At 40.8% G+C, this 16,656-nt stretch overlaps 1 protein-coding gene across 9 annotated transcripts in view; it reads left to right on the forward strand.

Annotated features, from left to right (window-relative positions):
- The window catches only part of epb41l3a (erythrocyte membrane protein band 4.1-like 3a), a 29,148-nt gene extending 14,558 nt beyond the window's left edge, over positions 1-14,590 (forward strand). For 6 of the 9 annotated variants that reach the window (XM_082546404.1, XM_082546403.1, XM_082546408.1 and 3 more), the window contains 10 exons: positions 1,215-1,319; positions 1,421-1,548; positions 2,932-2,979; positions 3,070-3,099; positions 3,215-3,391; positions 8,759-8,854; positions 10,751-11,395; positions 12,360-12,458; positions 12,783-12,863; positions 13,895-14,590. In XM_082546404.1, the coding sequence (XP_082402530.1) occupies positions 1,215-1,319; positions 1,421-1,548; positions 2,932-2,979; positions 3,070-3,099; positions 3,215-3,391; positions 8,759-8,854; positions 10,751-11,395; positions 12,360-12,458; positions 12,783-12,863; positions 13,895-13,900 (1,415 nt within the window). In that variant the 3' untranslated portion in view covers positions 13,901-14,590. The remainder of the gene's footprint in view (positions 1-1,214; positions 1,320-1,420; positions 1,549-2,931; positions 2,980-3,069; positions 3,100-3,214; positions 3,392-8,758; positions 8,855-10,750; positions 11,396-12,359; positions 12,459-12,782; positions 12,864-13,894) is intronic. The other 3 variants (XM_082546410.1, XM_082546409.1, XM_082546411.1) reach the window with 3 other exon arrangements.
- Positions 14,591-16,656: the final 2,066 nt, after the last annotated feature.

The raw sequence follows: 16,656 nt of genomic DNA on the forward strand, positions 1-16,656 counted from the left end.
CATAGGATTGTCTGTTCTTTGGAGTTTTCTCTCCAGTATTGTGGGACATTGAGTCAACAGCTGCTGTGAATTGGCGCTCTTTCAATCAGACTGAAATGAATTATATGAAGAAGACTGTTAGGTACTGGCTCTATGCCTACTGCATAATTTTAAGTGTAATTTGTATGTACAGTCCAGGAGAAAATCTTTTTTGCTTTTTTTTGGTTTAAATGGGGGTATATTATTGTATTTATATCCTGTTTTTGTTTCCTATATACTCCCAACAACAACAAAAAAAGAGCCATTATAAACCTGCATAAAGATAAACTTGTTCAGCATAGGTTACTCTACAGTTCTAGCCAGGTTGAAAACAAGCAACCATCCTGATGCTAAGAACTCTGACTCTAGGTTTAGCATACCTCACTAATCCATTAGCCTTATGTTTAGGTTCAGCACTGACTGATTAGTTCATTCTTCCTCAGTATTTGACCAGTTTGTGATTGGTTCTCAGCTTCACAGACTGGACCTACCTCCTCTCCGATTGTCTCTCAAGCCATCACAGCTTCCCCAAAAGTCAATGGTGGCACTCACACAGGTAGTGCTCAATACTGCAGTTGCACTGCTACTGGCTGCTGTGGTACTGCTCTGTGACTGGGCTCCGATCGCTTTATTCAGCTTGTTCAGGAATGCCGTGTACTTGGTTACTCTGCTTCACTCCGATACACCTGATAACAGCTGTACATTTCTGTTCATTCTGCTCACATGCCCTCAGACTTGCATCCTGTTTTCAGCAGAATGCAAGACTATTACATGTTTGTCACATGTAAGGTTAAACAACCACATCGCTCAAATAAACCTGTTGCCAATATTTTGATGTCCAGATAATTATCTGACAGAATTTATCAGTCTCAGTGCACGGTTATGTTGACACTAGTTATTAGCCCCATTAACCACACAGCTAACAGAGCTCAATGAGCCATGATATTCAAAATAATATGCGGTCATGGCTTGGTGGTGGTTCTGAATGCTGATTGGCCCAGGCTACTGTGCATGCACCCTGAGCTGTTAATTGGCTGAGTGTGCCATTACTCTGACAGAGAAGTCGTGATGCTTTGCTGCTGATGAGAACAAACACAGCTTGAATGAGCATCATAGTGGTTGCTGTCTTTACTGTTGTACCTGTTGATGTTATTGTGATGACATTAGGGCTGGTGCACTTCTGTGTGTGTATATAGATATGGGTTCTGGGCTGTATGGAGCATCTAAAGCCATCGCCATCAGTGACCTCATCACAACAGTAACACCTGAGAAGAGAATGGAAGAGAGCAGTGAAGTTCAAGGTAAGAAACAATGTCTGTGGTTGATCTTGAACCAGATACTTAATCTGTCAAATTATCTAAGACCTTGCACAAACTTCTCTTTTTTTCCTATGTCACCCTAGTTGAGGAGGTGCAGGAAGTGGAGAATGTGAATGAAATGGAGCAAGAGGAGGAGGAAGAGGAAGAGGAAAACAAAGAAACAGAGATTTCACAGCAGAGTACTCTCACTCCTCAGAAAATAGACACCAAAGTAATTGTCTCACCTGTCAACCCAATCTGACCAGTTTTCTATTGCTGTGTGAAAAACTAGATTTTGGGCCCCATGTTTGATGTTGTGCTGTGTGGCAGGTAGGGTGTAGGACCCACCTACACCCCGATCCACCTTAAACACAGCTTTAATCCTGGGAAAACAAATTCTTCATGGGAAATAATCTTTACAAAATAAACCAAAACCTTCAAACACTAAACTGGGGACAGGAACTTAGAAACTGGGAAACAAACAGAAACACGAAACAATAATGTGAGTGCAACGCAACACAGGGCAAGGAAAACACAGGGCTTAAATACAGCTGGGAGAAATCAAACTTAACAAGGCAAGGGAAGCAAAACTAGACACACTGACATGAGACACGGACTTTCAAAGTAAAACAGGAAGCACAACAGGCACAGACACTGAACAAAACCTACACTAAACTCTTAACCAGAATTAAACTGAAACATAGGATACAGAATAGTAGCAAAATCCAAGAAACTAAAAATGCTGGGTCAAAATCATCCAGAACCATGAAACCATGAAGGCCCACAAACATTTAAAATGGTGTGTTAACCCCATACAGGTGCCATCCTTCTCATTAAATCAAGTTTGTGTTACTCCCAGCAGCTGGTAAAATCAGAAAAATACATATAATACAAACGTAATAATAATCTGACATTCCTACTGAAGTTCTCTATGTGCTCAACTTTATATTTAGTTTTTACAAAAGTAGATGTTTTTACCATTTGAATCCTCGGTTAAAGAGCAGCTTGCAGGCAAAAGATTCTCTTTATTTGCATATAATATTTGTTAGGAATCAGTTTGGAAGTGAACACATGCATTTTACATGGTTTGCAAGAGAGTTATTTGGTGGTTTGTGCAGGGGAAGAAAGGACTTTCTTTCAGTCATGAAAGAAATACATGCGCGGTTAATTTAAGTTCCTGGATGTAAGAAGCCTTGATTAGAATTTAGAAGCCAGAACTGTATGATACTAATAGCTGGTGTAGTTCTTTCACTAGTGTCATGGGTGGGTGAGAGACACAGTTTAACAAAAACCCATTTCCTATTGCTGATATCGACCTCATCAGCTACTCTCTCTCCTGTTGCAGTCAAGCTGATTTTAGAGGTGGACAGAAACTCTGCTACAAAAACAACTTTAAAAGGATTATTTCAATATGTGCATTTTTGCCTCATTGCTTAATTTTCCCTCTGAGGTCCCAAACCTGCAAGTTGCTCTTTGAAACTATTTCAGATCCTACCACACTTCATTTCACAGCAGAAGGCGAACTAACTGGTTTTGATCTGGAGGTTATATTTGCACTGATAATTCAACTTAAACGTTTTTGGGTTTTTTTGCTTACTTACTTTTTCTTGTTCAGACTGAGCTAACTGATACTGCTGTGGACGAAGACCTGACAGCTACTGAGGTACACATCTGTGATCGTATGGTTAATAATTCCATTGTGGAAAGACTTGTTAACATAACCTGTCTCTCTGCCTACCTATCTATCTGACAGTCTGACCAAGATGAAGATTTGAAAACTCAGGTAACACCTGAACTATTTTTTCTTCATATGTGTTGATCCCTCTTCTGTCCTCACTGATGTCTTCTGTCTCATCTTACACCCCCCCCCCCCCCCCCCCTCTCTGCCCTGTCTTTAGGGTAGTCCTGAGGAGATGCAGAAACCTCAGAGCACCATCAGCGCCCTCAGACGCTCCTTTTTAGAGGGAGGAGAAGGAGAAGGAGGAGGAATGACAGAGTGGGAGAAGCGTCTGGCCTCGTCACCTCTCCGAAGGGTCGATGACTCCCCAATGATTGAACCTCTGGAGCCCGATGAGGTGAGACAGTCATGGATGGGTTATCTTGTGGCATTGGGTTCACAGACACCTGCAGTTGGTAAATGTTGTTTCAGTGCTGTGACTTGGAATTTTTTCCATTAATTGTGATGTAGTACATTGCCACAGTTTGTGGGTTGAATATTTACAATACACATCTTTGAAGTTAAACTGTTTTTTTTTTTCAGGTACCTTTTTTTTGGTAATGTGTGTGTAAAGCTGTGCTCACTTGCATAAAAGTGTTGCACTACAGGAGCCGGTGCCATTATCCCAATTTGCTGTTAGCATGTTGATAAGAAAACGAATCCCAATCTTATCTTTCAGATGTCGGGGTTGTAGACATTTAGACTGTCTCAATAGTTTTGAAAATTCTTCATGGGCCCAAGTTAACCAGCCCCGAGGAAAACCCCCAATAGCAGGAGGTGAAAATAGATCTACAGGTCACATGTCTATGTGCTTGTTGTTACCTCCTGTTGACAGTTATAAACGGGAAATATTGATCTGTATCTCAAAGCTGATTAATTTATGACCCTTACGATCAGTAGAAACTTCCTAGAAGTTTAGTTGCTCTTCAGCTCAACAACAGTAGAATTTAAGCTGAAACTGGTGGAACTTGAATAAAACCTCAATGTAATATCAAATAAACTTTGAATAAGCCTTGGTGAGAAAGATGGCGTTCAGTATCTTGCCCGTCAACATTCACACAGGCAGACAGAGCTGATCTGCATCTGTCTGGCTTCACCGCTGCTACTTTGAGTCATGAAACTGGGCCTTCCCACTGGATTTGTGTATTGTGTTACAGCCCAACCAGTTTCACTATAGTTTCAGAGAATGAAATTCTACTGTTTTATTAGTCTGTAATTTAGCACTAGTTAGCCAGTAGCACTCATGCCATTTACAGTATGTATGAAGCTTGTATTGTTTATATTATTTGTTTATAACACTACATCTAACCACTACATCCTCTCAACAAAACATAGTAACTTCTAGCAACAATCAAACAAAGGAAAAACAAAGAAATATGGCAGCAACCAAATCAGGTGTTATGCTTTAAAGTCCAAAATGACTGGATTATTGCTGTCATGATGGCTATATCTTTCTTTTGCGCTCAGGAAACTGGTCTCGTATGTCACATGATTTCTTGCTGAGTCTGTGCTTATTTAATATTGCTTACCTGTGCGCTCCAGGAGGGCGGGTTCATGACAAACCAAGCTCCTCCTCGGCCATTCAAAAAGAAGAGCTACACAGTGGGGCAGACTTACTGCACAGTCTCTGGCAGGGTTTTTACCATGACGATCATGGATGACAGCTCTGATGCTACCATGACAACAGCAAGTGTCAAACCCTGCCAACAAGTTCAACACATTTCACAGCTCACTGCTGACGATGACATCACAGAGGGACCGCTGATTGCCATCCCTGAGGTAAAGACTCCGACTTCACCTTCGGACCTGCCAGCTGTTGACAACAGACAAATGATTAGTGTGGCTGAAGGTCTCGACTTCTGTGGGGCCAGAGTCTCTGTGAAGTCCTTCCCTGCCACCCCTACATCCTCACTGGACAAGCTAAGCCCCATCTCTGGCAGGAAATCACCTTTCATGGCAGCAGTGGTATGCTGATTGGTTGGTTGGTGGTCAGCATGAAAACAAGCATGAAAACAACAACCTGGCAGCAAAATGTTAACCTCTGCAGCACTGACACAGGAAGCGTGGCTTAACACTGGCTCGTCTGAGCTAGTTCAAACTGAATGTCTTGAGCTCCAAAAGACTGTAGATATCTGAGGGACCAGAGTATCAGGAGACCAGGATCTCCACCTGGTGAACTAGGTCTCCTGGTGGTCTGAAAAGGAGATGCTGCAGAAAAGTTGATTTTCCATCAGAAAAAATTGATTACAGGATTTTAATCACAATTGATGCTGGATTAGATCATAATGGATGTTCTGCTCTGTTGTGACTGGTTGTTTTGCATCTTTTGTGGCATTAGCTGATTTCCACGTAATGTGTGTCTTAGACGGTCTTGTTGCTGACAGGTAGTTTTAAAAAACCAAAAGTTTTTCTTATTTAAAGATTACATGATTCCAGCAGGTTCATCTACCCATCTAAAAGAAATGTGCGACGGTGTCCTGATGCTGACAAATCTTCTAAATTATAAAACTTAAATGGAAAAGTGTGACTTGTTGATATTACTGTTTTTATAGTGCTTTCATCCTATTTCATTGTCTGCCATAGATGGTCAGTGAGTATGTAGCAATCAATCACAACAGAGCTTATCCAATCTAGTGGTGCTGGTCCTTCTCTGTTTTTGATTGGGTTTCCTTCTTCTCCAGGAAGCGGCACCTGTGAGCTGCAGTGTTCAGTTTAAACTCTGCCCAGCTTCTTGCTTCACATCCTCCCAGAAACCATTTTGTGTCTTCTCCTTTGATCAAAATGGAAAACAGGAAGCTGATCTTTCAAGTTGTTTTCTTCTGTTTGTTGTTGTTTATTTATCCTTCGTGAGCTTGGGGGTGTGGCTTAACTCCATTTTACTGCTATTTTTCACTTCTGTTTTGGTTGGTTACTTTGACTTTGTAATGCTTTTTTACTTTGTTGGAAGCTGCTGCCTTTTTATTAACATTCCTGTCCATGCGAGGTGTAAGCAAAGAGACAGCAAGTCACAAATCCACCACAATGAGAGATTTCATAATAAGTTGTCTCAGTACTTCATGAGGCCTGTACCACAAAGCAGGATTAGAAGTTTAGCAAGGTAAATGCAAGTTTAACCTTGTCACCAAAGTGGCTCAGTTCCACTGGTGTTGCCATGGCACACTTTGATAAGAGAACCACTACTGATCAATTAATTCAGTTGGAACAAAAAAAGTATCCAACCCTGAGCCAAAGACACTTTTCTCTTAGAGCAAATTGGACTTATTCTTAAGCAAACTTAGGGATTCTGAAGTTACCCGTAATCCTTTTATTTAAAAGTCAAAACTAATTGTTAATCCTGTAACGTTGTTGTTTAAGAAGCCTCATGAGGAGTGCTTAGAACTGAGGGGAGATGATGAAGACTGGAAGAGAAAGAACTAGTTAGGTGGGGATTGTCTTGTTTTTGTTTCATTGTTTATTAATGTAAATAATGATTGGACTGGTTGTTATGCAGCTCTTTTCTACTCTACCTGAGCACTCAAAGCACTTTGTACAACATCCCTCATTCACCCATTCACAACAGCATTTGTTTTTATGTATAAGTTCTAACATTTACATTTACCAATTCACACTTTAATGGATGAATAAGAGCAACTTGGTGTTAATAACTTACCCAAGGATATTTGCCACCAGCTTTTCAATTAATAGATGGCTTGCTCTACATCTGAGCTACACCACCCCAGTGTCTAGTTGACATTACAGTTTACTATATTGTGAACTTTCCCAAAGGGGTGGCTGTAGCTCAGGTGGTAGAGCAGGTAATCTACTGATCGGAAGGTTGGTGGTTCGATTCCTGGCTTCCCCTAGTGTGCATGCCAAAATCCTTGGGGAAAATACTAACCCCAAATTGCTCTCCGATGCATCCATCGGAGTGTGAGTGTGTGTGAATGTTACTTAGAAAGCACCTAGAAAAAATGTGCTTGTGTAAAGGGCTTTGAGTGCTCAGAAGAGTAGAAAAGCACTATATAAGAACCAGTCTATTTACCAAATGAGCATCATTAAGAAATATAGATCTTCAGGACAAACTCTGTTTCATGTTCTTTTAAAGGAAATTTAATATTTTCTATAAGCCTTAATATAGCAACCACAAGTAAGCCAGTCTGTCAGTTTTCTTGCTGAAGCTTTTTGAATCAACTGAAGACTTTTTAAGGATGTTTTAAGAAATCCTGTTAATAATCAATTACAGTAGTCTAGCCTAAAAGACTGCCTAACATCACTCTGACACAGGATGTTTCTAATTTCAGAGATATTGACTACAGTATGCTCTAATCGCTGTAATGATATATTATGGTCTGCAGTATCAAATGCTGCACTGAGGTCTAGCAGGACAAGCACAGAGATGAGTCCACTGTCAGAGGCCACAAAAAGATCATTTTAACCTTCACTAAAGCTGTTTCTGTGCTGTGATGAGCTCTGAAACTGTAACTCTTCAAATAAAATTCCTCTGCATATGAGTTAGCTGTTTTACATGAGTTAAGGCTAAAGGAATACTTGGCTCAGCAGAGTTCTGACATTGTGTCAGCCTGGCTTCTAAAAGGGATTTCCAAAAGATTTAGGAATGTGTTTATGGGAATTTCTCACCATTATTCCAAAAGTGCATTTGTGAGGTCAGACACTGATGCTGGATGAGAAAGACTGTCTTGTAGTCTCCACTTTAATTCATGTTGTTCTGTCGTGTTGAGCTCAGGACTTTGTGCAGGCCGTTCAAGTCCCTCCACACCAAAATCACTCATCCATGGCTCTGTGAACCTTGCATTGTTTACTGGTTGTTACGGCCCTAGCAGGGCCTCCTCCTGAAGGTGCCTGTGTGGGCGTGTCTCCACCACACAAACAGTCACATACAAGCGGCCCTATACCACAACAAGTTACTTTAATCCAAAAAGTTCAGTAAATCAAGCATACTAGTGACCAACCACAAAATGGAGAGCTATGGCCACACAATGATCACATCAAGGGTGATCATTGTGTGGCCAATCACACAATCATGCTGGAACAAGCCATCCAAAAACTGTTCCCATAAAGGTGGGAACATGAAATTGTCCAAAATGTCTGAAGAGTTACTTAAGAAGAGGGGTCGAGCCCAACACCTGAAAAACAACCCCACACCATAAACGCATCTGCCAAACGCCAAACTCAGACTCATCAGTTGAAATTGTCAGATGGAGAAGTGTGATTTGTAACTCCAGAGACCATGCACTTTACACCACTCCATCTGGTACTCTAGAGAGTCCATTAAGCTCTCTATGAACTGTTCTTGAGCTAATCTGAAGGCCACATAAAGTTTGGAAGTCTGTACTAGTTGTCTCTGCAGAGAGTTGGAGACCTCTGTGCACTATGAGAATCTCTGATTTTGCTTTAAAACAGAGTTGCTGTCATTGCCAGCTGCTTCCACCTTGTTATAATACCACTAACAGTGGTATTATAATTAACAAAGACATACTTGTACATTCTTACCCAAAGCTCCTCCATCAAGGTCCTCTCCTCCGGATGCATTTTGGAAACTGAGGCAGGAAGACAAGGAGGCTTTAGATAGGAAAATATCAACATAATTCAAGGCTATTTTAAATAAGCCCACCATGGCTCCACAGTGTCCCCTGCATGGCTGGAGTTTTATTTTGAGACTTTTAATTACAAGTTTCTTCTTTGTTTTCACTGTAACTGTTGTTTTTTGTGTGTTTGATATGTGCAGCCTAAACCTACATTTGATGATATGTCTCCTGAGCTGACAGCTCTGCTGAAATCAGCCAGAGAGCAACAAACCTTCAGAGAACACGACCTGCTCAAGGTGCCTTTTTCACTAGCTGTCTTCCTTGTTGTCCAGTTGTATTTTTGTCTGGCTCTCTTTAACTCCTCTTTCAGGTATTTTATTGCCTGCCTTCTGTGAGTTAATAAGTCTCTTTTCTCTGTGGATTTAATCTCAGTGTTCTTATGTATGAGAACCAGCACTGCATCTTGTCAAACCTACAATCAGTTCTCCTCACTGCAGCTTCTCTCAGCCAGTAAAAGAAATCCAGCATCCTATCTCAATGCTTTACAGTTTCAAAAGCTAGTCTCAGTCTCCAGGTTTGTGCATTCTGAGCAACAAATCATCTCAGCTTCTCAAGAACCCTCCATTGCCACAATTATTGGTCCGAGTTCTAACACTAAGGACATAAGCAGAGCATGGGTTCTCCTTGTCCCTTCACCAAAAGTACTGATCTGATTCATGTCCTCCAGGCTGTTATGACATCCCTGCAAGACATCCACACTCCCCTGCATCCTCTAGCAAGATCATAAAGAACAACCCTGATACCGATCTGCTCCATGACCCTGTAGCAGCTGCTTCACCCATCATACTCACCTCAGTGGTTTCTGGTTATTCTAAGCTGTCCTTTCATTTTCAAGGCTACATATTCACAAAAATATTATAAGTAAAATAAATTAATTTAAAATCCTCAGATCCTGAAGTGCACAGTTTAACTAGTTCGAGCTTAACACATAACTAGCACTGATTAAGAGTCTAATTATAAAGAATTCAAGAATACATTTTTCATCTCAGTGTTCACGTTCCAGCAAATGAATTAAAAGATCACCTGTTTGTAGCTCTTTTGATACGTGGACTATGACAAAGGTTTGTTGTTATTAGACCATGCATGACTTATTTTTATGTAAGAATTGTAATTGTGCTGTTAAAGACCATAAAATGGTCTCACAGCTCTGGGAAAGAAATACGTAAATTGAGGTGACAAGGTCACCAGGATTTGAACTGGTCTAAGATTTCTAGTGCATGTACCTGAAAGAACCTTCACCATGAGGTCGAGGTCACTAAAATTCAAATTCATCTGAGACTTTTAGAAGATGGACCTATGTTGTAAATTTCAAAATCCTACATCGCCTCATTCTCTGATCTCACTTTCACAAACTTGTGTTTCCACACTGCAAACAACAACCCTGTTTAACAGGTCATCTTTTCCAGCTTGCCCATATTCAGATTTTTACTGCATCACACTTTAGTGTACAGTCCATCTCACTGGTAAAATTAGCTGGCAGTGGCGCGTGGTTGTTCAAAACTAATATCAGAGGCACATAATTTAAATGTAAGCAAGTAAAGTCATGTGTGTCACTTACTCAGTCGAGGCTCCTCAGTACCCAATCTGCTGGTCACAGTTTCATTTGAAAAAGGTTTATGCACAGATTTAAAGTTCTGGTCCTTGCTGTTTTATAGCTGGTGAAATTCTACACACATATAGTGCTGTGGACATGTTTTGAGGGGTACTGGGGTAACTGGCAGGCAGTTGTTTACCAAACCTTCATCGTAGGCTTTCTGTTCTATTTCCTGGCCTTCAACAGCTTTCCGTCCTTTCTACACCATACTCCTTTCAGTTAGTTATGTCGATACTCTTTTCATATATTATGCCATAGCTAACCTGTTATGTCCATGTCATGCCATCTCCAGCACCACCAGCATTTGGACTCTGGTGGGGTCATTTCCATTTCCTACTCTATGAATAATCACCAAATATTGCTTAACCTCTGTATTTCGAGAAGGTCAGTTCAATTCAATTCACAAAGAACTGCCATTTACATCAGTCCTTCAAATCGGTTTGCAGCAGAATGACACACATGTGCAGCACTCTCATCAAGGAGACATCACTTGTTAAAATAATCACCTAATGTTCTGTGATTTCACTTCGTTTTTCAGACTTCAGAGAAGGTGGAGACAATAATGCTGGTGACAGAGCCACATGACGAGGACGAGGCAATGGTGGACCAGCAAAAGGTAGCAAAAGAAAGTCATGTGGGCATGCCCTTTAGTAATCTACCAGCCAACCCAGCAGGTGTTGACGATAGCACACAGCAATGGGCCTGTGACAGTTTTAATGATGGTCGGGCTAATAGTCCAACAAGTGATGATGATGATGATGATGATGATGATATTAGCTACGAGCCCAGCAGCCAGGCTAGCGATGACAATGCTAGTGAGACTAGTGAGGATGCCGTCAGTGTGCTGGTACAGGCAGCAGTGGAGGAGGCCATCGAAGCTGCAGTCAGAGAGACTCAGGCCCCCAACGCTAATGACACTAATCAGGATAACATTAACAACAAGATAGCAGTTAGCTTTTGTGAACAGGAGCAAGCTAGCTCTGTCCTGGACTCTCAAACACCTGGGACTCTGCATTACACTGACAACGAAGACTCAGACGACTCACAGGAAGATGAAGGAGGGTGGCAGTTTGAAGAAAACTCCCCTCCGCCCTCTTTACTCCATCCCACATCCAGGCACTTGGCCCATCAGATGCAACCATCTGCCCACAGGGATGACGATGAGTTCAAACCACTACAGGAGGTAACACCTGAGACACTTGCCCAAATGGCATCTGCGACTCCTATACTAGTTACCCTTGCCCCATTTCACCACCCTGAAACTGCACCTACCCCACCTGACCCAGTGACCTTTGGCCCATTTCTTCCTTAAAATCTAATCTACCCTCTGTTCACATGAATACATCGAAATATTATGTCAGTCAGACGAGAGTTTGATATATTTTCAAACTCTAGGCCGACTTTCCCGTTTTCCTAATTTTGCTTAAAACATAGATTGTATATCAGATGGGCATAGCTTCTGAGTCTTGAAAGGGAAGTCAATATGGAGACCAAGCAACATCTCATTCGACTGCAAAAGGTTTATGAGTGGTTTTAAAGAGGTTTGTGGGAAAACCTCCCTCGGCTCTCTTGCTTCTTAATGTTAGTAATTTTATTTATTCCTGGTGACTTTATGGGCTCAGTGGCTAGTTTGTGAAGACAAAATTCATTAATTTGTAAACTAGAGTATGACCATTGGCTAAGAACTAGACCCCCTTTTAGCTCAGCATTACCTGTTTCAGAATATTAAGATGATAAAGGCAAGAACACTCAGTTTGAGACCTCAGGATGTCTTAACCAGTGCTGGTGCTGGCTGTAAAGGGTTCAATTTTGCCTCTTTTAAGAGGCAACATTGATTAGGAAGATAAACACTCTGGGAATGAGGAAGACTAAGTGTTTAGTTTAAGAGGTCAGTTTGTACTATTTAATTAGGTGAAAAGAATTCAGAGGATTACTTTGAAGTGATGTAAAAGTTTACTGCGTAGTTTAATCAATCAAAAGATGTGTAGTTAATATGAGTAGTACCAGAAATAGATGGATACATAAATATTTTTCCCCAGACTGACATCCTGTGTTTTATCCTCAACATTTATTTTTCATCAGTACAAAAATGTGCTGGTATTTGGTTATTACTCTTCCTCATTGGCTGATGTTCATACTTGTTTCAGAGCCAAGTAGAATCTGATACTCCTGCTGGTCTGCTGCTGAGCTCACACAGCTACACTACCGAGACCTCCAACACCACTACCACCACTCACATCACCAAGGTAACACAGGACCAAGGTACCACCATAATACGCAAGATTTACATTACTGCCATGGCAATACCACCACACACCCATCAACAAAATGACATGATAACTATGGGAGCACTACTGCTACTACATGAGCCCCACACGTGTCACCATGGTAAAACCATAACCTAAGAAATCCCACTGCAAACCATGGTAATATTGTCATGGCTGAAAAGGTTTGTTGAAACTATTAAGGGTTTACAAACAGCATTAAAAAGCTGAGAAAAGGCATAGAAGACATATATGAAAGATAAGACGCTTGACTGAATTCGGATGTTTCTCCCTTTTCTTTTTCAGATGGCAAAAGGGGGGATTTCTGAAACCAGAATAGAAAAGAGGATTGTGATTTCTGGAGATACAGAAGTTGACCACAACCAGGTAGCTTGAATGTTGTTGTTTCTGTAATGGTGTGTTCAAGGGATGAGGACAGAAGGGTTGTTAAAAAGTTAAAAAAAAACGGCAAGCTTCATTCACTCATACACAGAGCATTTTATTTTATGCACTTTAAGCAATTAACCACAACATTTGCAACCAATTTGGAATCACCTAACATGCATGTCTTACACTGAACAAAAATATAAACGCAACACTTTTGTTTTTGCTCCGATTTTTCACGAGCTGAACTTAAAGATCTGAAACATTTTCTACATACACAAAGGACCCATTACTATCAAATATTGTTCACAAATCTGTCTAAATCTGTGTTAGTGAGAACTTCTCGTTTGCCGAGATAATCCATCCCACCTCACAGGTGTGGCATGTCAAGGTGCTGATTAGACAGCATGAATATCGTGTGCCTTAGACCAGCGGTCCCCAACCCCCGGGCCTCGGACTGGTACCGGTCCGTGAGTCGTTTGGTACCGGGCCGCGAGAGTTGAGGCTCAGGTGTGAAATGTATAGTTTTCAGGGTTTTTATCGGTTTTCAGCGTGATTTTGTTATCGTTTTTATCGTTAACTCGGTTTTCCTGGGTCTTTTCACGTGTGTTATGAATAAATTTTCTTTTTTCTGGTACCGGTACTAGTTTTATTTTGTTGTATTTATCCGCGACACCTTAAAGGCCGGTCCATGAAAATATTGTCGGGCATAAACCGGTCCGTGGCGCAAAAAAGGTTGGAGACCGCTTCCTTAGACTGCCCACAATAAAAGGCCACTCTGAAATATGCAGTTTGATCACACAGCACAATGCTACAGAGCTACACTTTCCTAACATACTAAGCTATGCTAGCATGCACTTAACATCAGTCTGCTCTTTTCTTAACTAGCTTAGCATAGACATGATCAGAGTGATAATCTAAGAATAAAAATGTCTCCACACTGTAAATATCAGTCTCAGGGTCTGTTCTGAGAATAATGCCATGGAATCTTTGAACTACAGTGTGTCTCACTGCTCCTTCTGTCTCATTTTCAGGACTGAATCTGGACGCCCAAGGGGTTTAGTATAGAGTGCATTGCCAGAAACAAAACTGTTGGCTGCAGCATCCACCGAGCATGGATGAACTGAGGATTTGGACACACATTCATGCATGGACACACATATATACAGCATCGCCTGCCTATCTCACAGGGGGTGGAACCAATGGCTGAGTTAGCATTAGTTCGATAGTGTGACTAGATGAGTAGATTTAACTGAAAGTTTCACATGCAGCGCAGAGATGGGAGAGAAAGACGTGTTTCCATAGCAACAGACAACCTACACTGGACCTTCACTATGAATCAGCTTCTGAAGCATTTACTTATATAAGCCTTCCCCCACATCTCATTCCCCAACACTCTAAGGTGGGCATCTGATTGGCTAGCTGACTCAGGTGTGCTTGCTCCTCTATTGTTGGGAGACAGCAGCTTTTCAAAACATTTAGCCTGACATCTGAAAGATAGTGCTTTGAGCTTTACCTGTTGAGAAACTTGATGCGTACTATCACCAGCTGATCAAAACAGTTTCCTGTCTAACAAGAAAAAACAGCTAAAACTCTGCTTTGAATTTACCCATAATGCAATAGTAATGTGCCATTCGCTAAACCTTCCACGAAAATGACGATGAATCATTCATGTGTGTGTGTTTTTGATTTCTGTATCCATTTATTTATTAAATTACAAACTGATCACAGCCCCTGATTACCGACTACTTTCTCTGTTGCATTAGAGACTTCTGCTTCCCTGGTATCAAACTGACCATCACCTCTTTGTGAAAGTTTACCAACGTATAAGAGACAGACGTGTCCCAATTCAGCGGCTAAATCCTTCAAATGATACTGTATACAAATGATGCAGTCTCCATAGATCAGAAATGGTGAACCAAAGAAAGGTTTCCTATTGCATCGTTTAAAAGTTGTGAAAGCTAAGGTCGGCCAATGGCACTGCTCATGCTGTGAAACTCGTTATAGCTTGTTATAGCTTATACTGTAAAACGTTGAAAATGAGCTCAATATTAAATATTGAAATACTGTGAAATACATTATTGAAACATAATGTGAATCTAAAAACATCAGGTATAACCATAACAGCAAAACCATAACATGGATCCGTGTAGTCATTTTCTTTAAATTAGACAACACTATTGCAAAGCAGGGAAATTTCACCGAGCTTCAGCTGTGTATTGACGTCTGGCATCTGGACCCTGTCAACCAGAAATAAAGACGCAAATGAGGGACCACAATGGAGACACGGGTTTCTCTTTTATGACATACACTATGTTGCCAAAACAAGCCATTCACTTTTTTCCTTTTTTTTTTATATATAGCACTAAATCAGTTGCCTCAATGACCTTGTCTTCCACAGGGAGGTAAAGACCCTACAATATTAGAAAACAGAGAAATCCTAACAACCAGCTGTGACCCCCTATGAGCAATTGCATTGGCAACAGTGGGAGGGAAAACCCCCCATTTAACAACATGAAACATCTGGCAGAACCAGGGTCAAGGAGGGGTGGCCATCTGCTGCGACTGGGTGGGGATGAGGGGAGGAACACAGGCCAAAGACACGCTGTGGAAGAGAACCAGAGATTACAAATAACTAATGATTAAATGCAGAGAGGTGTATAAGGATGACACAGAGAGTGAGAAATGTAAAGAAGTGAAGAAACAGAGGCTAACAGAGCATCTTTTGTAACCTTCACAAGTGCTGTTTTTGTACTGTGATGAATTTGGAATTCAGATTGAAACTCTTCAAAAGAAAAAACGTTCCTTTCCATCCGATCAGTGTTTTACAACTACTCTGTGAAGAATGTCTGAGATAAAAGGAAGGTTGGAGATTGGCCTAAGACAGGTGATGGCTTTTTCAGGAATGTTTTCAATTAAAGCCACCCTAAAGGCATACATAGGTTTTTGATCATATTTAATATTAAAGCATTAATTAATTGTTGGACATTTTGGTCTAATAGAACTTGAACAGCTTGAATGGCTTGAATGAAGCAGTAACTGAAATTACTCAGAAAGATCAACTGGAGAGAACAGTTTAAATAAATATCAATAGGATTTAAAGTAGCTGTATAATGACATGTCTTTGGGATGTTATACAGTTTACTCTAATGGGTAAACTTTTATTTATGAAGAAATTCATGATTATTAATGTTTTGGTTTTTTTTTTGGTTTTTTTTTTTTTTCTTTCTGCCTGTCCCGTTTGGCTCTTTTGCCATCAGAATTGTTGTCTAAAGGCAAAGAAAGATGCCCAACGGATTTACTTTACCAAACTGACCATCCCAGCCTTGCCGTAATGGTCCATTTGATTCACCTTTTATTGTTTATTTTATTTTCACTTACTGAATACGGGACAGACTTGACTGGGGGAAAGAAGGGGAGAAAGAAAGAGGGAAAGAGAAACAGCTGAGAAGAGGGACGGGGGAGAAGGGCAAAAACCAAAAACCAACAGAACGGGCAGAGAAAAAAAAATGCATATATCAATCACCTGGATCACCTGCTGAGAAAGAAAAAAGAAAACAAGCAGAAGAAAACAAGAGTAATAGAATAAACAACATCACAATGATATATGGGAATATGACAGTAAATACTAAATGTTAAATATTATTGTGCAGCACATAAGATCAACAGAACACAGTGTGCTTTGAGGTAAGAGCCAAAAAGGGTGTAGTTTGTGGGTGTGATCACCCGTGTGTACACCTGTGAGCATGGACGCGCTTGTTTTTTGTTTTTTTAAAAGGTTCCTTCATGTAATAAT

The sequence above is a fragment of the Aulonocara stuartgranti genome (assembly GCF_965226115.1).
Source record: "Aulonocara stuartgranti genome assembly, chromosome: 9".
NCBI lineage: Eukaryota > Metazoa > Chordata > Actinopteri > Cichliformes > Cichlidae > Aulonocara > Aulonocara stuartgranti.